Source organism: Calonectris borealis, chromosome 10 (assembly GCF_964195595.1).
Source record: "Calonectris borealis chromosome 10, bCalBor7.hap1.2, whole genome shotgun sequence".
NCBI lineage: Eukaryota > Metazoa > Chordata > Aves > Procellariiformes > Procellariidae > Calonectris > Calonectris borealis.
Genome location: NC_134321.1, coordinates 24,412,369 through 24,434,760, shown reverse-complemented (window position 1 = coordinate 24,434,760; position 22,392 = coordinate 24,412,369). Strand labels below are relative to the sequence as shown.

At 41.9% G+C, this 22,392-nt stretch overlaps 1 protein-coding gene across 2 annotated transcripts in view; it reads left to right on the top strand.

The window, feature by feature from the left end:
* Positions 1–22,392, top strand: part of WNK2 (WNK lysine deficient protein kinase 2) — a 117,189-nt gene that overhangs the window by 78,696 nt on the left and 16,101 nt on the right. The window contains exons 15-28 of one of the 2 annotated variants that reach the window (XM_075159465.1): positions 2,454–2,619; positions 2,698–2,814; positions 2,970–3,137; positions 3,364–3,409; positions 4,614–4,730; positions 5,206–6,377; positions 7,668–7,719; positions 9,328–9,383; positions 9,461–10,146; positions 11,368–11,582; positions 13,624–13,839; positions 14,779–14,877; positions 20,135–20,179; positions 21,734–21,987. In XM_075159465.1, coding sequence (XP_075015566.1) covers positions 2,454–2,619; positions 2,698–2,814; positions 2,970–3,137; positions 3,364–3,409; positions 4,614–4,730; positions 5,206–6,377; positions 7,668–7,719; positions 9,328–9,383; positions 9,461–10,146; positions 11,368–11,582; positions 13,624–13,839; positions 14,779–14,877; positions 20,135–20,179; positions 21,734–21,987 — 3,409 coding nt within the window. The remainder of the gene's footprint in view (positions 1–2,453; positions 2,620–2,697; positions 2,815–2,969; positions 3,138–3,363; positions 3,410–4,613; positions 4,731–5,205; positions 6,378–7,667; positions 7,720–9,327; positions 9,384–9,460; positions 10,147–11,367; positions 11,583–13,623; positions 13,840–14,778; positions 14,878–20,134; positions 20,180–21,733; positions 21,988–22,392) is intronic. The other variant, XM_075159466.1, reaches the window with a different exon arrangement.

Genomic DNA, 22,392 nt, shown 5'->3' with positions numbered 1-22,392 from the left:
TTGGCTGAGAGAAGAGTAGCAGGAGCTGACCAGGAGAAGATGGAAGGGTGCAAGACTAGGGAGAAAGCTGCAGATGTTCTGTGTGCAGTGTGCCTATTTTGGCTCCTCCAACTCTTTTAATTCTTTAGTTTGGGTGCTGCATCCTAGCCCTGATGTATGTACAACAGCTTTCATTTCAGCAGGTAACCTCTTTTTGTTAAGATAACTGAAGTGGTACAGTCCCTGCTGTTCCATCTGTATAAAGACATGCCACGCTACTGTAATTGGGTGTATAGTTTATTCCCTCTTCAGACTGGTTATGCCTGTGTCACCTTCTGTAATGATCTTTCCCCAGGTATGTTACGGGGAACGATGTATCGCTGAGGGTTGTGTGTTAAGCCTCTCAAAGGTATCATTACAACAAGTGTTAGAACACGCGGCCAGAGCCTGTTCTGTGGTTTTGCAGTGCACGAGGTCATACTCAAGCCTAGTAACGCTAATTACAGAACTAATGATAAATAACCCCCAGAGCCAGCTCAGCGCTCCTCAGAAATGAAAGCAAATTTCAATTTTTGCCAGCCCTCGTCTGCCTGTTTCTGTACTCAGAAGCAGAAGGGGAAGCAGCAAGGTTTGGAGGAAGCAGTGAGGAAGAGCCCTGGAGAGGAAGGCTCGCTGCTGGACTGGAGAGGGGCTGCCTGGGGGCAGTGGCTGCTGCTTCGGGGGCAGGACTCTGCTGCCCAGGCATCTGCTGCTCCCGCGCTACAGCTCCTGCTCCGGCACCAGCAGTAAGCCGGGTTTTTCAGTGTTTGGATATGGATAAGGTAGATATGAACAGTGTGTGTTCATAAGCAGCTGAATGCCTTACCTATTGCAGGAGCCAGCACCACCTTCGTCCTTATTTGACTGTAAAGCTTTGGGGTTAGGGTTTTAGTGACCCTTTTCTATTTTCCTGAACAGATGAGGTGAGTTAAGTTTATGAACTTTGAAGACACCTCTGTCTTACTGTTTTCATTCTACCCCACCAAACAAGTTAGCCTGACACAAGTCAATGCAACCCCACGACCTTAGGATGGAACCTTTTTTCCCAAGAATTTGCTGGTTTTAAATACTTCATGGAAAGTGAAATCTAATTTTTCATGACTATAGGTTAGTTCTGGCTATAAATAAGTTACACAAAATGAGTTCATTTTGTCTATCTAATCACTTGTAGAAAGGCACATCAAATTTTCAGTCACCTATTGAGTTCTAATTTGCCTGTTCCAGAATTGTGTTTGAGAAGCTGACTGTCGTGACTGCAGCAGCACGGAGAGTCTGTGTCAGCACACGTCTCGTAGTCGTAGAGGGAGGTCTCTCTTTTCCAGGTGCATAGGTAACTCAGCGCTGGAGTTGGGTTGTGCTTTTGCAGAGTGGAGGGTAAAGGCACGTGAATCACACGGCTGGCAATTGCAGCAAAGATGTGATCTAGAGCATACCCTATGCGCAAAATGTGTTCGCTTTCCTAGCGTACCAGTTACACCTACTCCCTTTGCAGCTGCCTTGTACAAGTAAGCTGTTCTGTGCAACTAGTGCAGAACAAGAAGTAAAGGCCTTAAATTCAAGCAAGGGATCCACAGGTTAGACTTAAATTCCTTTATGCCTGTATGGCTAAATGAACACAGGAATAAATTGCCCGGGAAGGTTATGAAATCTCACAGGAGCTTTGTAAGATCAGTTTACACAAAGCTCTGTGAGGACTGGTTCAGAGCTGATCATACCTTGGGGTAATAAATAGGCCAGATGGCCTTACAAGGTTCCTTCCTGACATGGTTTTTATGAACCTCTGAAAATTTCCTGCAAATTACTTGCATGTTGATGTTTTCTGTACATGTCATATTACAATAAGGTTGTTAGCAGCTACTGTTTTGGCTGCTAAAACTAATATACTGTTGCTAGCTGCTCATCTGGGATATTGTGGCATAAAACCTTCCTTCTGGTTCTTGAGAACTGCAGGGAGAGGAGAGGCACTCTCTTACGGGATGCTGTACCGACTTCTCACTCTTCTCCTTCATCTCCGACACACATAAACTGACCCTGTTTAGACCTTCTGCTGTGAGTGCGGACAGGCAGGAGTGGAGAAAACCAGACCTTAGGAAAACAGGAGCTTGTGCCGTTCAGAGGGGGACTGTTAGGATCCCTGAGGTGAAGGGATTAGGGGGATGTAGTGATATATTAGGAGCGATGGGACTTTCCCTATGGTATTGGAGGAAATGTTAATAGATCATTTCTTATTAGGTGTGATAGCCAGAGAACATGCCTGACTTGGAGTAGTCCCTTCAGGTACTGAGCATCTTTCAGTAGCAGGCTTGGTTTGGGCCAGAAGAGTGCAGATGTGTGCTTTTTTTTTGCAGTCTCTGTTGCGTATCTTACCTATGCATAACTCCATCGTGTGTGACGGTGGTTTTATTTTGGGGTTTTTCTTCCTTTCTCTTACAAAGCTACATGAGTCCAGATGTTGCTTCAGGTAAAGAGATGAGTGACAGCTTTGAAGGAGCAATAGGAAGTGGAAAACAAGAAGGAAAGTCTTCAAAGAAACATAAGAAATCTACACGTGCTCGTTCACGCCAGGAGAAGTCCAGCAGACCAAAACTGACCATATTAAATGCAAGTACAATCTCTTTGAGGGTAACTAGGATTCCTTTGGCTGTGCCAGAAATAACCGTTGTTAATCTTTGCCTGCAGGTTTGTAACACGGGGGATAAGATGGTGGAGTGCCAGCTTGAAACACACAATCACAAAATGGTGACTTTTAAGTTTGATTTGGATGGTGATGCGCCAGAGGAGATTGCTACTTACATGGTAAGACTTGGTGATGCGGCTGCCCGCGGTCTCTTAATGCACTTCAGCCAACCTATTCATATGTGTGCTTGTGGACTAAGCGTTCTGGTAGCTGTGGAATGGGTTGTTAATCGAAACATTACTGTTTTTCTCTTTATTTTGATGTGACCTTATAGGTAGAGAATGAATTCATATTGCAGAGTGAAAAAGAGACATTTATTGAACAAATGAAAGATATTATTGATAAAGCAGAAGATATGCTCAGTGAAGATACAGAAGGAGAACGAAGTTCTGATCAGGGAACGAGTCCCCAGCAAGATACCGATAGACTGGAAATGAATGAGGTAAGAAATGTTAAATAAAGATTCCTAGTTTGATTCCTTTTTCTTAACAGCCAGTTACTGTAAATTAGTTTTACATCCTGTGTTAAAAAAAATGTTTCTTGGCTAGAAAAATAATGCTTTTACTCCATTAAGGCTTACAATGAGTGCTCCTTCGAATGTGCTCCTCTTGCATTGATACAAAGCAGCTAGTTCTTCTATTGTTCTGTTTGTTTTTTTTTTTTAACAGGAGAAGCGGCAGTCTCAAATGAAGACACCCGTGTATCAACAAAATGGTAAATGTGCCTTTGAATACAAACTTAAGCTCAAGCTCTAAGGCAGTTATGAGCCTATGCAGAAGTTTGCTAGATTCAGGAAGAAATCCACCAGTTACTGGTGGTTGGAAATACATCTAGAAATATGGGTATAACAGTGGTCCCTGCTGTTAGCGACCTGGAAGGTTGCAGGGCTAACCTGGATGAATCTAACATTGGGGATGTTTAGGGAAGCCCTAAGCTTCCTAATTATTACACAAGCTGATAATCAGTGGTGGAACAGTCAAGAAGGCACGGGCGAGCATACTTTTTCCACAACAATAACTACATTTGCAAGAGAAAGCTAAAAGATTATGTTTGCGTTGGTAATTTAATTGAAATTTCTAACCCGTAACTTTTCAGCTACTTTGGTACTACGGGGGGACCTTGGCCTTCTGAACACAATTGTATCTTACGGGTTTTACAGACAAATGGAACGGGAAGGGAATTGGCCCTTGATTCTCTATGGAAGTGTATGCTGGTGGGAAAAATGAAACCTCTGCTGAAGGAAGCATTGTTTCCAAAATTCTTGTTACTGCGTGTGGCGCTGTGTATTTGCTCCATGCTCACAGGGGAAGAAGGATAATTTAGAACTTCTTTGACAAGTGCAGAAACTGGGTAATCCTCCAAACTAGTCTTTCTGCTGAAAAAAGCCGGTTTATTTTTTGCCTGTAAACGTCATACAATTTTCTTGGTACACCTTTTTTAACATAACATTTATATTTCTACTAATGAGAGTGACAAAGTGTGTATAGTTCTGGTTTGCCATTTACATATGCCAGGCTTTGAGATAAAATGTGGAAGGAAATATTAGCTAGAAAACTTCCAACATGGAACCATTAAGCTGGATGAACTTTACAAAATCAACAAATTTTTCATTGTGAGAAAACTGTCCACAGTACCGTTAATAAAATTTTCATGTACATAACTATTATCCTTCTGAAAGTATGAACATTTGAAAATAAATTTTCAAATAACTTAAAATATGTGGCAGAAGTGGGAGGCATCCCTGTCTCCCTTCCAGAAGGGACGAGAATCAAATTAGGAGCCGTTGATTTAATCTTGGCTAATACTGTAGAATTTCTGATTTTCTTTCTAAACATGGAAATTAAGACTAGGTTTTGACAGATGATCTGGAATGAATTGAAACTATTGTGTTTACTTTTTATTTTCTTTTCATCTCTAGTTTTGCATACTGGAAAAAGGTGGTTTATTATATGTCCTGTTGTGGAAAACCCTACTACTGATGCACCAGAATTTTCTCCACCGGTACCTCAGAGTACACAGCAGTCTGAAGGTCCAGGTATTGACAAACTTTATAGAAAACGTTTTCTTCTCTGAAGTTGCTGTGTCATCTCTCTTCTATTCTCAACTGACTTAGTTGCGATTGTTTCATTTCATTTAGTCAGAGAAAGAAAATGATGAATTTTGTTAAGTCGTGCATTTTAAGTGTGTTTCTGGTGTTGAACCAAATTAGGAATGTTTATTTGAGTTTCAGGACGGTCTCAGTATTTCAACTCTGCCTTACGCTATAAGGTAGCTGAACTTCTAGTCACTGCTGTTTTAATAAGCCGTGTCTTTTCAGTGAGATATTTTTGTGTAATGTGTAATTTTAGGTTCTAGTTTGACTTGTATAACAGTTATTTTCTGACGAGAAGCGCTAATGGGTTTCAGCTAGATGTGGTTATCACTGCAGCTAACCGGGAAGTTTTGCAGTGACTTACTTTCATTCTGTGTGGCTCGTAAAAAAGTTAACCTGATGTTTGCATGCTTTCTAGACCTGGAGCAGTTGGATGATCAGCAAGCGAGCTCTGCGGTGGCAGATCTGCCTGGTGTCTTGGCGGGTCAGCAGCTTCCCCTACCAGCAGGTGTATGTGACAGCCCCATTGGAGCCTCTCCATCTTTGGCACAAGTTCCTGCTGCAGCATCTTCTGCTGTCGCACCGAGCCAGGCAGAGTTTTCAGCTCCGGCGCTACCGGGATCTGCTCCCAATATCCTAGAGCAGGCGGCTGCTAACGGCGGTCAGCTGGAGTATTCACTGAAGGCAGCGATGCCCGCTCAGCCGGGCACTCCTGCCCCCCGTGCCGCCTTGCTGGAGGAGCCTTCCGACGCCCTCCTCGCTCCTCAGCACCTGCAGCCGCAGGCCGACGAGGGCACGTGTGTCCCTGACGTGGAGATAGCGTGTTGCAGCGTCGGGCCGCACAAGTCGGTCCCGGCAGCTCCTGCGAAGGCAGCAGAGCTCTGCCCGCTCCCTGTACTCCCGGACACCGTCGTTTTGGAACGGCAGCCTGCGGCGCAGGTCCCTCACCTGCCAGAGGCCAGCCAGCCCGGCGTGGTGCAGCACTCCTTCGTGAACCAAGCGTTCCCTGCCGCTGCCTCCGATCCCCTCGCCCTGGCAGGGTCTCAGCTCCAGAGCCCTACCCAGGTGCCCGTGGCCGCATCCCAGCAGCACGCGATGCTGTCCCAGGCGCAGCCCCTAGCCTGCGCCGGCGTGGGGATCAGCCTGCTGCAACAGCAGCAGCCCAGCACCGCCGAGTCCGACGGAGAGGGGCCGCCCAGGGTGGACTTCGTTGACAACACAATAAAAAGCCTCGATGAGAAATTGCGCAATTTGCTTTACCAGGAATACGTTCCTACTTCTTCTGCATCAGCAGGGACCCCAGACACCTCTGTCCCATTAGAACAGGGCGACAGTGAATTTAACTTGCCACCTTTTCCCGAAGATCAAGTTCCCGCGTTGGCGTTGGATTTGAGAGAACCAGGTCATAACGTTGCCGGTACCGGCCAGGAGGTGAAAGCTGCTGCCGAGGCCCAGTCGGTGCCACTCGTACCACCCGAGACCTCGCCCTACCCAGTCCTGGTTAGTCCAGCAATGGCTCTGCCCTTTATACCCCCAAGTCCAGCTGCTGGGGACAGCACCAAAGCAGAGCGCAGAACCGACGAGCCTGTGGTAGGACATGTGTAGATTTCTTCCTTCTCTAAACATTTTATGTGTCTGCTCCTGGGTATATTACCTTTTGTCTCTTGACTGCTTTCCAGTGTGAAAGGTCTCTTAAATTTTTACTGTCAAATGCATTCTGACTCATTTTACATAAATGCTCGTTAGTGAAAGCCAAACTTTTGCTTTGGCTTTAAAAGTGGTATATCTTAATTCATTCTCCTCCTCTTGTATCCTGTTTCTAAAGCAGGCAGAAATGTGATTATTTTTTTATAGTTTAAGCATGTAAAACACCCAGGGGGTGTGGTCATTCAAGTAGATGAAGACGATCATGCTTCAAGAGGAATTTTTTTTTATATAAATTAATGGCAGCGATTATAATGCCTGCCTTCCAAGTCAGTCTGAATAAGATAAACCCTTCAGGAGCCTTTGCTTTGTTCAAGTGCTGCAGCTAAAGGAAGACACTCCATAGGTAGAAGCTTGCTCTGCTTCCAGTAGTGATTTCTTTTGTCTTCCCCTGGACTTGGCAGAGCAAGACTTCACTGGGAAGCATCTAAGGAAAGCTGGAGCAGGTGGTCTGGGTCATTATTTACTCAGTGTCTCGATTGTGCGTCTGTGTTGCGTTCTTTCAGATAAAATCCTGAGTTTATGAATTTCAACAGATTTGCAGCACTTTCTGCTAGAAGATCAGTGTATATCTTACTTGAAAAGTAGCATTTCTGGAGATAATTACATCACCACTAGCAAGGATGAGGCTGTTCCGTGTAGTGTCAGCTGGATGAACTGTATCAACTGCTTGAAAGATGCTGTACGTTACAGGAAAGACGGCTGCACTTGAGTAACTCTTTAGAGCATATTGTTTGTAGTGATAAAATTTTCTCTCTACGAAAGGTGTTACGTCTCTCCAGTAATTTGAATTTGTCCTCTTAAAATCTGTGCCGATAAGAAAAGAGACATAGAATTTCTGAAGACAGACATACAGATGAAGAATGTACAGTCTGGCTGGAAAAGCAAACCAGAACAAAACCCCAAACTGATCTATATAATTCAGTGCATGTTTTTTAGTAACTTAGGCTGCAGTTCCCTCTGTGACACTGCCACTTCTTTTTTTCTTCCAAGGGAGGAAAAAAATGGAGGAGTTGAAGGAAAAGCTAGAAGGCCACCTTCACAGACGCTGTAAAATAGTTTAATATCCCACAATAGTGTGAGGGCAGAGAGGGAGAGAGAGGGAAGGAGAATGCATTGCCTTTCTGCTTTGTGCGTGAGACTGAAATCCTTTTTCTTTTTTCTTTTTACCGAAAGTTTGAAAAGTCGGAGGTCACCGGCATCGGTGCTCGTTCCTCAGAAGCAAGAGGTGGGTCAGCAAGCAGAAAAGGTAATGCTCCTTTCAGCAGTGAAGGCAGCGATGCATCTGTGTAGTGCGTGGTCCTCTTCTCCGGTGTCCCCTTGCTGCTCGCCCTTCTGGTTAACTGGGGAGCACTGCCCAGCACAAGGCATTTCTGATCCTATTTATCATATAACTGATATGAAACGTCTCAATTCTGTCAAGCTTCCTAGAAAGAAACTGCCTCACAGGTGGATTTATTTTAAACCGTAAATATGTAATATGTGTCTGTGGTGTAGGTATAGGGTATTCACATGGAAGGCTACGTTCCCAATAGTGCATTTCCAGTGCCCTTAAAAAGTCCAAACAGAAGGTCCCTTGGATTTCCTGGGTTTCATAAAAAAGTGTTGACAAAAATAACAATTGAGGATAGCCCTGCTTGCGGGAAGCCGATAAGATTTCCAAGGAAGTCCCATGGAGAACCAGGAAGGAGTACTTTTCTGTAGGTACTTGTGGATACAACGGCACTTTCTATAATAACATAGTAGGAGCCATAGTAAGAAACTGGGTATTTATCATGCTCCATTTACCTGTCTTGCAAGTCATGGGAAGTTTTAAGGGCTGAGGAACCCAAAGCTGCTCCTGCTGTCATGGGTGGGGTTGGGGAGGGCTTGTCATATTTTTTTTTTTGAGATTGTCGTGGCAAAGCTGGCTACCAGGTTTGTGCGACAGCGTAGATCATTCTTGTCCTGGTGGATGTAGCTTGCCCACTGCTTTTAGGTCAGTGTGAGAGGGGAAGACTTCGGGTAGCCTGCATTCATCTGTCTCGCTACAGTCAAAGGAGAGAGTATGCAAGTGGAATGTAGCACTGTGTGGTAGAATTAATGTGTCTTGGATACCATCAAGCAGTGATGCATTTCACCATTTCAGAACTATGAAGTGACAGATTTTTGCCTGACGTTCACTCTGTGCAATGTGCCATAAGAAAGCAGCTTTCTGAAAAGCTTGCATTTATTGGTTTAACTTCAAACCCACTGTCCAGATTGTGAAATAATCACGTCTTGATTACTGCCACTAATATTTTGCTTCTCGTGTGCTTCTGTGGTCCGAGTGGCCATCTCTTGAGCTTATAATTTCCACTTTCAGCAACGTGTGTTTAACTTCATTTCAGGCACTTTTAATTGTTGGTGTCAGTATCTGTCAAATGAAGGGTGTGAAATACCAGTCCGTCTGTGGTCAGCTGCAGCATTTTTTGTGCATGAATAGCTGAGTGCAATTACTCTTTCGAGACATCGAGAACACCTTAGTAGTGCAGGCCCAATGTACCATGCAGATTTCGTTCTTCTTCTGGTTTTCTCCTTACAAATTTTCAACTGACTAATGAAATTCCACACTCCTATTATTATTTGAATTCCCCAAATCAATAGCTTGAAGAGAGTGCCTACCTGCAGTTATTTTATATTGTCATCGATACTGCCTCCTGCGTTATAGAACCTGTATTACAAAGATTGGATATTTAAATTATTCTTCAGTGCTACACTTTATCACACTTCATTTTGTCACAATAAACATGTTGGGCTTTATTATACTAAAGCATTCCAGACATGAATTTTTTTTTTTTTCCAACTCAAAAAACAGGTTCAGCTGCAAGCATCACTTCAGCTCCTGCTGCTGCAACACAAGGCCTCCTTCAGGTAACCAGAAACTAGGAGCAGTTTTATGCTTGGTTGTTACAGTTACTTTCAAAATTAACCTCCATTATTTTCTCCAGGTTGCACCTACATCATCAAGCATAACTAAACAGATGGAAACTTCTAAAAGGAGCGAGAAGGCAAAGACTACGACTTCGTCTGCAGACACAGATAATGTAACGCAGATATCTACAGCAGATGGGGTGATAAATAACCTTCAAAGGGATGACTCTCTAGACTCTGGTTCCTATGGAAAACAGGCTGAGACTCATGATAGCGGTACACCAGCCAAAACTATTGGCAGGTTTTCAGTAATCAGCACGCAAGATGAATTAACTTTAACAGCGCCGCACTGCTTAAGGTTCTCGGCACCCCCAGACGTCTATTTGGATGAGCTACCTTCCAGCCCTGATCTGAAGACAGCTGTCCGACGGGTGCAGACAGCCTCTTCCGTCGATGTCCTCTGTGACCAGGGTTCGAGTGATTCTGCTGATGAGCCTTTCCATCGTCAGTCGGCTGCTGCTGCCCCACTGTCCCCCCCGAGCAGTAGTGCAGCCACTGACTTAATTAAAAAAGCAGCTGCTTTTCTGCAAAGATCTGGCAAAGCTAGCTCACCAGGCCTCGACTCACCTAACGGGCAAGGAACAAAAATTCCTACCATCAACATAACATCTTTCCACTCGCAGTCATCGTACATGAGCAGCGACAACGACTCGGAATTTGAAGACGCAGATATGAAGAAAGAATTGCAGAACCTGAGAGAAAAGTATGTCGGGTTTGCAAACAATGCTAGGGAAGCTTGTCTTAAGATACCTAGGCAGCATCTCTGCCTATGATGAGCAAATATGTGGTTTTCATAGCTGTAATGAGTAAACTGGTTCTGGGCCAATTAGGCATCACTAGGACCTTCCCCCAAATGTCATACTGCATCCTCTTATGCATCACTTTGTTTGTCAATTCCATTTAGAAGAATAATTCAATAATAACTTTGTTAAACCCCAAAACATTTCTGCTGCGATGTCCAGTTTCCTTACTGAAAAGCCACGTTGATATGGTGGCAAACGACAGCTCTTGTAATGTGCGTGATAGTAGGTTCCCATGTGGACGCTATTTAAAGCGGCATAAAAATAATCTGGATGCCTGCGTAGACAACTGCCGTAGTGTTCTCTTCATGCCCTTCTCTGCAAGGGTGATTTAGACTGTCAGGTCTACAGACCCATCACTGTTCCCAGGCTCGCTTTTACAGCAGATAACCTCGTATCTCTGAGGCTTCGCCTCCCATCGGATCTCTCATCAAGTCATCGGTCCGGTCTCGGCGGGAGGCTGGGTGAGCCTGGCAGGAGCCTGTCGTGCTGCCAGTCCTGAGAGCTAGCTTCTTTCAGTTTGAACATTTGCTTTCTTTCCTGGCAGGTGATGGGTAAAAACTAGCATTAGATGCTAGTTTAACCAATATGTTAAACTTTATCTTAAGGTATAGTTTCGGTTTTACTGAATACAGATGATGCATCTTTTTAAAACAGAACTACAGTAATACAAAACCTTTAAACTCACTTCATGGCATCATGAAACCTGAATTATAAATAAGGTAATGATTCATGTGCTAATGGTATTTTTATGGGAAGCACTTTTGTTTTTCTTCATGTTGAACTCCTTCAAACTGATGTACGTGCCTTGAGAGTTAACTTTTTTGAGGCCACTGGTTTGGAGAGAGAAATTCTGGAATAGTTTGGAGTTCCTGTCAGATCTCATGTTTTTTCTGAGGATGCTGAAAATCTTTTTAGCCATCTAGGAGTCTGTCTTATAAATGAATATTTGAGAAGTCAGTCACCACATTTGCCAGGTAGATTGTTATAACTTCACATACTTTTGGATGAGCAGTTGATTGTTTTATAACCAAAGACTGTTTTGTTTCTAACTAATTATGCTGTCAAGATGTGGTGCTTTATCAAATACATCGCTAGCAGAGTTCTTTATTTTTTATGTTTAGGCACATGAAAGAAATCGCTGAACTTCAGACTCAGCAGAAGAATGAGATAGAGGCACTGTATATCCGGTTAGGGAAACCCCTTCCTCCCAACCTGGGGTTCCTTCACTCAGCCCCACCAAGTGGCCGTCGCCGAAGAACTAGCAAAAATAAATTGAAAGGTGGAAAACTATTAAACCCTCTGGTCCAGCAGCTCAGAAGTGGAACGTCAAGCACAAGTAGGTACACTAGGTTGCTTTCCATATGCCTGTTGTTTGTGTCAGTTGTGGTTCTGCTGTGTAATTGCATGGACTGCAGAAAAGGCACTGAATTTTTATTGTTTTTAATATTATGACTCAAGTTTGCGTACTGCGAACTGTTTTTGAAGTGGGCTTCCTTTGGGACAGGCTTATTACAGCGGCCCGGCGCTGAACCATACATACCTTCTCTGTGTCGGTTACAATACTTGGCAGAGAAACAATATTCCACTTTAATTTGGAATACAGCCTGGTTACGTTTTCTTATCCTTTCTCCAAATGCAATTTATTGATGTTTGTATTCACTTCTTAGGTGCTGTTATCCTCTATTGATTATGTGCTGTATCTTGTTGTTGTTTATTTTTTCCTACAAGATGCCGTATAAATAAGATTGGATTGCATTTGCTCCCCCAAAGGGTGGGAGGTAAAAACAGTTATAAAACTGTGATGGATGCTTTGACCATCTGAAGTAGTTTGAGATTTTTCAAACAGCAGTACAGTCTTGAGTCATTATCTCTTTGGAAAGTCTAAAGATATAATTCAACTGGGAAGTGCTGATATACTCCAGTGTCTATTTCTTCAGCAAAATGTAGAATAGAATATGAATATTTTTTCTTCAGCTTAGCTCATGCTGTTATTTAGAGGAGCAGCAGCACTTCCAGCATTAACCCTGTATTTCAAACCTGGTAGCTCTTGTTTTCAAAATCACTGCATCATGGGTCCACTTTGAATTTCATTGCATCAATCTTAATTATAGACAGAGTGGTTTTTAAGAGTGTTAATTAAGGATTTCAGCTAAGATAGGAAAAGCAAAGATACTCAGAGGCAAGATGTTCTGTGATCCATCTTGAATCTCAGTGTTCTTGCCTGCAGGAACTGAAGCGATGTTCGACGCTTTATACCTCTTTAGCTGCTGCTTGGCTGACGCGCATAGGTTTTACTTCCTTTCCTTGTGACGAGATACTCTGAATGTCTGTATCCTTGGTCCATTCATTTTCCAGTTTGTTCTTGGGTTCTCTCTAGCCATTTTTCCCTCTGTCTATTCATAAAACTCACATCTGTCTCCATGGATCTTGGCTCATATCAGCGTGCTACCCTAGTCCAAAGAATTTAAGCTTATTTCTGCATAGAATATCCCAGTTCTCCTTTTTTGTTCTTTGTCACCTTCAGTTAGAGAACAGAAATCTACTCAGACTGCTACTTTGGCGCATGCTTTCCTTCATGCATTTCTTCTGTGTTACTTTCCAGTTTTTTTAAGCACTGTGTAAAGTTCACATTATTTTTGAGAATCTGTATTCATGCCTGAGTCTTCTCAACCTTGTCTATGCAGATTCCTCATTTTTTGGCCTTCCTAGGTCCTTTCTCAGGGACCAAGGGCGGGCAGTTTCTAATACGGCTACTGGTGTAATCGTCATTTCCACGGTTAGATGCTTTTGCTGATAAATCCATATAACAAATGATTACACAGGTATTCTGGTGGTAAAGCTTCTTTACCTGAGATATCCATGTAGATAGATACATACATACAGATATTTATATATAGACATGTATCTATCTATATATAGATAGCTATGAATAAAAAGTTCCTCATGACTTTGCAGCAACTTTTTATTTCTCTCCATTTGCTTGCTTTCACCTTTCATGTTTGAGAGCAAACCTACATGTTCTGCTCAGTCGTTCCGTGCGTTCATCCTCCTACGTAGGCGCTTCTGCAGCTCTCACTTTGTTTCAGCAGTGCTCCTTGTGAGGTCCTGACTCCAGCCTTTCTGAAAAATGCAGAAAAGAAACTGTAAAAATTAAACCTACTCCATAAGCTTCTCGGAGAAACTGGATCAGCGATAGCATGCGCAGATTATTTGCTGGTGCAGGCTCTCCGTAAAGCCTGTGCTTCATGCGGTACTTCAGAATTGTAAACCGCTGTTCCTCTTGGTGGCAAAGTAACGATTATTTTTAGGCACGGATTATTATTCAGTGGTTTCCTAGCATTTGCCGCTGCATGTATTTTGTTTGTTTGCTCTTTCAGGTAATCTTTCAGACTCTAAAGACTCACCCCACAAAGAAACAGCTAAAACTCAGCCTGGATCTCCCGAGGCAGCAGCAGTAACCTCCCCTGCATCAGCCACCTTTGGGAAGGCTGTTCAGACACAGCAGCCGTGCTCTGTCAAAGCCTCTTTGTCTTCTGACATCTGCTCCGGCTTAGGCCCCGAAGGAGGTGACGTGAACGCAAGCTCTGGCCAAGGTGATTTTTTCATACCAGCTGTTCGGCATGTCTTCCAGCACATGCTAAAATTAGTTCGCTTCCCTTACGCTTGAACTTTTTAGGAGTGGATTTCACTTCTAGTGATATAGGAACATGAACCTTTGACAATCCAAATTACTGGCTTATCTTTAAAAAGATCGTTGCACTATTGTCCGAAGAACAAAAGTAAAGTATCTTACCAAGTGTTAAGAGTCAACACTCAAGAAGGCTTGCTAATTTTTACGACAGAAATACCTTTTATTTTTGCCAGCAGTGGCTTTATACTGACACCTTTTCTGGAGTCTGCCTTACAGATTTCTGAGAAAAAAGAAAGGGAAACAAAAAAGATATAGAAGGATAGGAGATTGTTTCCTTTGGTTCATTCTGGGCTTCTTTTTTAGCCCCTTGATACTGGTAGACTCAGAGTTCCTCATTATAAACTACCAAACCATCTTGGGTGTGAGGGGGAAAACAAAAAAAAGAAAGGAAAAAAAAAAAAAAGAAAACCAAAACCAGAGAACCAAGTTATGTTTCCTTTATCTAAGGGGTTAACTTTGTGCATGATTTCGGAGTCTCAGCTAAATGTAGATTGGCTGTGTTCCCCAGTCCCGACCTCTGATACTTCTGTGTATTGCACACCTCCGTAGGCTTTGACTGATCTTGTTGCCATGCATATTGGAAGTTATAATGATGATTAAAATACCTTCCTCTCATTGCACATCCTGCCAAACTAATCTACAAAATATCTATCTGTTCTCTTCTGCTGTTATTGCATCCTTTGTGTATGGTCAATTAACTTACTCCTCTTTGGCAAAGTTAAAATGGAGATGTGGATGTTTAACTAACAAAGCTGATTTGACTGATGGTATAGGACATCTGATCACAGCTACTTGTACTTTATAAGTGTCTTTGTTTTCTTCCCTTTATATTCATTTGCAGGCTGGACGGTTTTCCACCAAACGTCTGAGAGAGTGACCTATAAATCTAGTAGCAAACCTCGTACCAGATTCCTCAGTGGACCTGTGTCTTTGTCCATCTGTTTGTATTTGTTCTTTTGTATTTTATCACAGTCCATCTTTCTTTTACCCCCTTTTTCCAATTCCATGTTTTATATCTCTAATATGTTTGGCAGGATGCCCCTTTTTCTGAACCATCTTTTCTTTCTTTTTATCTTTCTTTTAAGTAATCATCATGAACACACCTTATTTATATTAATTTTTCATATGAAAGCTTTTTTTGCACTGCTTTTGGCTCGTGCCTGGGCACCAAAAGCATGTGTGGAAGATCTCATCATTTATTATATAGCCTTATGGTAAATTTTACCCTGGACTTATCAAAGCTTTTGTACTTTATGTGATTTATGTTGAAGTAATTTTATTTGCAATGTGGCAAATATACATGTCTGCTGTCCCGGTTCCAGCGACAACAAAAAGAAATCCATCCTTCTGTAGACGAATGGTCTCTTTCACACATGTTTGGACTATGAAGACATGCATGTAGCAAGCTGATACAATACTAGAAGGTCACTGAAGGGTATAACTTCCATACAAGGGCTGTATTAACACGATATACAGTACTGTTTATATCCACTCTATTTTCTTTAATTTTTTTTCCCCGCTCTTTGCATGTGGAAATGCTGAGACAATAGTGCTCCAGCTAGCTCTTTCAAAATCTGTTTTCTAGGTGGGCTTTTCCCCATGCATTCACTTTAATTACTTTAAGTGAGCAATTTTTTATATACTCGTAAGCAGCAGGAAGATCTGGTTACTCCAAGGGAGAGTACCATCAACTTTTTTTGTGTGAGCTGATCTGGCTGAAGCACTTGACTCAGTTTAATTTCTTATGACCTTATGTGACCTCAGAGATGAAGTCAATTAGCAGTTCATCAAAGCATAAATAAGTAAAAAGCAATAATCAGATTTTCAGATGATACTTTGAAATGGATTGCTAGGATCCAGTATTTTTTGTTTCAAATAATTGTGCACCTGCTATTTGTACCCTATTTGTATGACTTCTAAAGTAATTGGCAATTCAACCAAATGATATCAAGCTATTTAATTAAAAAATTAAGACCTTTTTACCCAATCATATATGCTGCTTTTTAGGCAAACAGATTTTGCTTGTACAATAAAGATATGTTGTGCTGAACAGGTACTATAGGCCACTTACATATAACATTAGAAAGGCTAATAACGTTCTTGAGAAAATGTTTGGTTAACTAACTGTTCATTTGCATTAATATCAGATCTCCCATTGGAGTTCTACATTGCTCATCATTATCCAAGTGGTACAGATCAAAGGCACAAGACCACTCAAATACACTCCTCCTAATTTTGTGAATAAACAATATTGTTAAAAGTAATCTTGATTTTTTTTTGTTTGAGGTCCCTAGAAGTCCAAGCACTCAGGTTCGTGAAAACTGATGTTTACTGCTCGGCATACTGAATTTATTATCATGCAAGTTTTTAACGACGATTGAAGTCGTGAGACAATTTTGCATTCGGGGATTTTTTCTGAGAACCTGAGGGGAATTCTCAGTTCACAAATTTTCCCATTTGGTATTATAACGGACATAGTAGTTTCTTCCTCTGCACGTGTAATTCCCAGAAGTCGTTTCATTAATCTTTCACAGAATTACTATTCAGTAGAATGCAAAAAGACTGGGAGATGGCAATTAAAAACCAGCGTATTAAAAATGTTTGGGTGCATGGATATTGTGAATGAAACCAAGGGAATATGTAAATCCTTCAAATCGTGAAGCTTCCCAATGCTTAAATAACTCGGCACGACTAATTGCTTTCTGTTCTCAGCCCATATGCTCTCTTCTCGGTTTCTCCTGGGCGAAGCGTTTGGAGAGGAGGTTTGCACTCCCCCATTTCTGAGTCATACCAGGAGATGGACTGAGTTTCAGGCACTTAACCCTGACACATCCATCCAAAGTCACCGCTGTCAGAGAGCGCAGCTTAGTTTCAAATAGTGCCTGCCACTTGAGTTGCTGGACAGTTTTCCACAGCTGAATTACTGGTAGGTTTTGACGGGGATAGGAGGCTCTTTTAGCTTGTTTTCCTAGTGAGTCCAGCAGGTTGGTAGCGTGTGTGTGAAGGGATGGAGATGGGGCTGGGCGCGGCCCCGTCGTTCCCCAAGGGCTGGGACTGCTGCTGGAAGGAAGTACGGCTGGTGGGTGCATTGAGCCGGTACCCAGCGCAGCCGTGACCATGTTGAAGAACAGTGCTAGATGACCATGATGGGAATGCCGGCTGGCTCGTGCTCCTTCCCCTCTGGACGGGACGTAGGTTGACCCAGTGCAGGCAGAGCCAAGCGTTCGGACCAGGTGCTAACCACGTTTGCATCTGTGCTGGGTGCTTGAGCGAGGGAGGGCTGGGCGCGCGGGGCTGGGACGTGGCTCTGCAGTGCCGGCAGCTCGGTGCGTGTCCTGGGTCTGTTCCCTGGGTTCGGGGTCCTGGGTCTGTTCCACCAGTCGAGGTTTCCCCGGGATTTTTTGTTTGTTTGAGAGCTGTTGGGAAAAGTTGTGCCGGGTTTTCAGAAACGCTCTGAATCTATACGTTTGATTAAGGAAAAACAGCCCTTTGGGGAGCGTGGACATTCCAGTGTGAGGCCCGTACTGTATTAGCAGTCAGATTAGCAGCACGCTTTTAAAAAGAAATGTTCAGATGCCTTAAAGGTAGTTTTGCCAAATATCTTGCCCTGGTTACAAGATCCATCAAACTTGAACACTTTCAACAGTGTTCTCCCAGAACAGCTTTTTGATCTCTTTCCCGTGTCCAATATTGACTTTTCGTTTGTACTTTTCATGGAATAAAATATTTTTGATGGGCTTCAGCATAATTTTAGCCTGAGCTCCTTCCCCGGGTTGAATTGCAAGGGTGTCTTAGGGAAGAGTTTGCACTGATTGTGAGTGGAATTTTCAAAAGCTCCATCTGGCTTAGACTTGTAATCTTGTGTAAAGAGATTTTTGAGGGGTCTGTAGTAATTAATATATTGTATGTGCATATGCGATTATGGAAATGGTCTAACAATTTATTGCCATTTCAATTTTATTTTAGCTTCCAAGCTTTTTGGCAGCTGTTAAGAGTGCAAAGATGGGACAGTGGATTTTTTCTGTCCTGTATGATATAGTAGCTACTTAATTTCTCAGCTAAGAAATCTGGAATTGGAGGTAAAGCACTCTGCTGAACTTTTGCAGTCTTAGATTAAATCTTAATTATGATTCATCTCCTGAACTTTACAGCTATTAAACACCTTGATTTTAGAAGTAATACAGTTAATCTGGTGAATTAGGTTTACCAAGTGCATTTTTAATTGAATTTGAATTTAAAACCAACTGTAGCCGATGATTGTCAGTCCCTGCTTCAGGCAACATCACCACGTAGATAACATTTCTCATCTCCCGAGCAACATGCTGGAGTAATACAGTTTGGAAGAAACAGCTCTCTTTTGGTGATAGACTCTCCTGTAATATTTTCCTTAACGTTGACTCCCCTCACGCGGGTATTTTGTGAATCTGTCTAGTATCGCTGGTCTCTGTCGCTTCCCCACACGTATGGGGGCCCCAGGTTTGATTTGGCACCCGAGGTGCATATAAACTTGTGACTCGGTTTTCAGGAAGCAGAGGGGTTGGTGATTAAACGTTTTTACATGCATTTGAGCACGTACTGTAGTCAGCTGCCTGCTTTTATTTTTCGCAGGCAGTTGCTTTTCATTTGCATACATATTGTGCTAAATACTACTGATTGCTACACGCAGAAATGCTGCAGGATAGCTAAGAAAATAGCATTCTAGTATTATTGCCACTGATGTTTCCATAATGGGAGCTGCTAGCTAACTTTGAGATAGGCAAGGTAAGGTATATCTGAGGGAAAAGAGGGGAAAAAAATTAAAAATACAACACAGATTATTGAGTTGTGAATGTGACTTGTATTTGTTATCTAGGCTTTGAGATGAGAAACTAAACTTGGTCATGCTTGCATAAGACATTACTGTAGTCATGTCCTTCTGATTTTCCTGGAATAGAAACCTCATTAAACTATATGAACTAATAAGAAAATCTTTCAAGGCAATCCTTCTGTTCCTCCTCATGCCACCCATATCAAAGCACAAACATTTCCCTTTTTTTCCTCCTCCTTTACTTTCTCTTCCTCAGTCTCTGACTGACGTCTCTCCTTTCTCCTTTGAAGACTCATTCAGAGCCTATGTCAACCTGGACCTGCAATCTCTGAGTTTAAAGCTGCATTTCTGGCATAGTAACATAAAATATCTACACTGGTTTGCTGTGGAGAAAAAACACATCCAACGTGTGCCTTGGTTTTTGCCCCACTCTCTGAGTTTGCTCATGTTTCAAGTGCTTCTTCACAATAAACTTGCCATGCCCCATGTCAGATACTCATCTCCTCCCATACCATAACGATATTCTTCTTACCAAGTCCAAAATACCTTTCAGGAAATTTGGCACTCGAATAGAAACAGTGCTTATGTCTGGCAAGATCTGACAGTCGAGTAGGGTTCTTGGTACGCTTCTGGCACTCCAACTATCTATCCAACAGAATATGTAAAATCGTGATGAAGGATGTAACGAGATGATAATGAAAAAAACACACAGTTTGGTTAAATGAAAACTCAGCGACTCTGCTGGATTATTTTTCTGCACTGGGACAAGGCATAAGGGAAACTCATTCACAGTTACTTTCAATTGAATTTCAGAATCTCACATTTAGACACAAACCCTACTAATAAAGCATTTGGAAACAATTGGCCTCAGACCTGCAGAACAATGTATCTTTTTGGACTTGTAAAACAGGACTTTTAGGGTTGTTTTACAGTTTGTCTTTGCAGCCAGACTAGCTTGACTTGTTCCTGAAAGCATTTTTGGCCTCCTATCACGAACTGAATTGACATCATTTCCTGCATAAATAGAGTAGGAATCAAAACCTCCTATTAGGAAGCCAAGGCAATTCGAAAAAAAAAGCCAAAAGACAAAAAAGACAAAAAAACCAAAACAACCCACCAAAAACCCAAACAAATGCATCTTTAAGTCATGGGACCTTGCTTTTGGCATGCTATTGTACTTCTCAAAGCTTCTGAATGGCTGCACATTAAGAAAGGTTTGAGCTGTCCAGTTACTTAGGCTTCCTTTACTCACCTGAACTGCTGACTTTGTCTGTCCTTTCTTGCATAATAACTACTTTTTGATTGCTTAAAAGTACAGAAGCTTGTCCGTCAGATTTGTTGTGTTTAGTCTTACCTAATTCTGTATGTCTTGTATTGTTTTACCTTGTAGGGTCCACCTTGAAACGACTATGTCTAGGCAAAGATCACAGTAGTAGTAACTATCCCATTTTTGTTTCTCAGTATTTCCTTCATGGCATGGGATGTTTTTTGCTTTTTTTATTTATTATTTTTTACTAAAAGCTAGTTGTTTAATAAATAGAGCTGATGCACTTATACTGATATGAAATTAGACTGTAAAAATTGTGATACTTTCATAATAATGCATGTGCTGTGATGTCTTGGGAACCACGCATGCTGCAAGACAGTTGTGGTATTCTTTGTGTGTGAGACTGTGCACGCATGCGGCGAGAAAACTGGATTCAGTGTTTGTCTTTCTGAAATACACACCTTTATATGACTGCAGTTCTCTGCTGGAGGAATTTATAGCTTAAAACGATCTCGTTCCTGTTGAGCTGCATGAAATATTAAACACTAATTGAGGAGCTTTCCTGTCAAAATACTTGGTTTTCTCACTGGTCCCTTTCCCCCAAGCAAAGGAAAAGTAAATGAGCAGTATTCACTTAGAAGTTATGTTGCAGGTTGAATGCATGATCATTTAAAGGTTATTAACGTATTTTATATAACCATAGGACTAATTAGTTTACTCTGTTTCATTGGCTGGTAACTGATTAACAGAAAAAAGAAGACTGAATGTTCATGTTTGCTTATATAATAATTTTACTACAGTTCTATGAACTTTTTGCTTGGAGAGATGGTCTTTATTTCAAATCTTTAGCTATATCAAATACGTTAGCTGAAAATTACTGTTATTATATTTTCTGCTTAGGTCAAATTCAGGCACCTTCAGTTGCTGTTCCCTGTTGATCTTGCTGTGTCAGACTTGTAGTTACCAACACATCAAAAAGATAGATCTTTTTTTTTTGCCCCCTAGTTCTTTTAGAAATAAGTGAACATAGAAAATTAAATCTCTGTCAATGCTCTTCCTGTCTGCTTTTATCTATACCAGAAGTTCTGTATCTTTGTCTTTGTCTCCAAAACTCACACACCCACTTATGTCCTCCTCTCTGCTCTTTCTTCCATACCTTCATGGTCCTGATGGGGTTTTTTTCCAAAAAAAAAATGCAGATGGCAGAGTAAATGGTCCTAACATCATCGGGAGAGATTGTGGGTTCCCGGAGCCTTTGAGGTGTAGTAGCCAACCCTGCTTGTAGCCTATATGACAATTATGTTTTTCCAGGAGGACAGTAAACTTATGCAAGTAAAATAAATGGTATATTCATTTTTTAAATGTGTGCAGTTTAAGCAAGTAATACATCCTGCCTCCCACTCTCTCGTGGTAGTCTCCTCTGAAGAGAGTTTGTAAGCCTTAGGATGTCAGTGTTACTGGGACTGCATCTGTTTCTTCTCTCCGAGTCATTAATTTCACCTAGAGAGAAGTTGTGGGCGCAACAGCTAGCGGCTGAGGTAACGTCATGTGATAGACAATATGAATGCATTGGACTTGGACCATTTCTTTAAGCAAAGGTGTTCTGTAGAAAGGAGGGGAAGGGTTAAAAGGCAGAAAAGCCACCGTTTGAATTGCAAAAGATGAGAAACTGTTGTGAAGCAGAGATGCCATCGTCAACTTTCTTTGTGTGTGATTTTCCAGGATCCTCGACAAACAGTCTGGTAACGTGTCCTGAGCCCCTCCCGCAATCAACCCTGCAGGTTCAGGCCAACAACAGTAACAACAAGAAAGGGACATTCACGGACGATCTTCACAAGCTGGTTGACCAGTGGACAAGCAAAACTGTTGGAGCTGCACAGACAAAACCTTCCTTAAACCAACTGAAGCAGAACCAAAAAAGGCAAGACATGGAGCCAAAGGCTAATCCCATGCAAACGCAGAATGAGACATGTGGAGTAAGTGGCACTCCTTGAAGAACGTACCTTTTGCTATGTGTCTGAAAGCCTTTGCAGAACTCAGATTTGGAGGAGGACATAAACTAAAGTTGCTTCAGATAGATGTTTCCTATAAATGTCCATCTCTTTTCATTAAGTACTAAACCAGATTTTTTTTTTTTTAAATTGTCTTTTGGAATAATCTTGAGGGGTATATGGGCTGCTATATATATAAAAAATATATATTTTTAGATTGCAAAATGCTTATTAACAGCAATACACAGCAATACTCATATCATTAACCCTATGTTGCTCAACTTAAGTTTTAACTATTCCTAAAGTTTTCTTCTTTTTGATGTTTAATATTAATCTTTCTTAGGCAGAACAGTGGCTGGGCTGGTGGCTTGGTGGTAGCGAGCCTTTGTT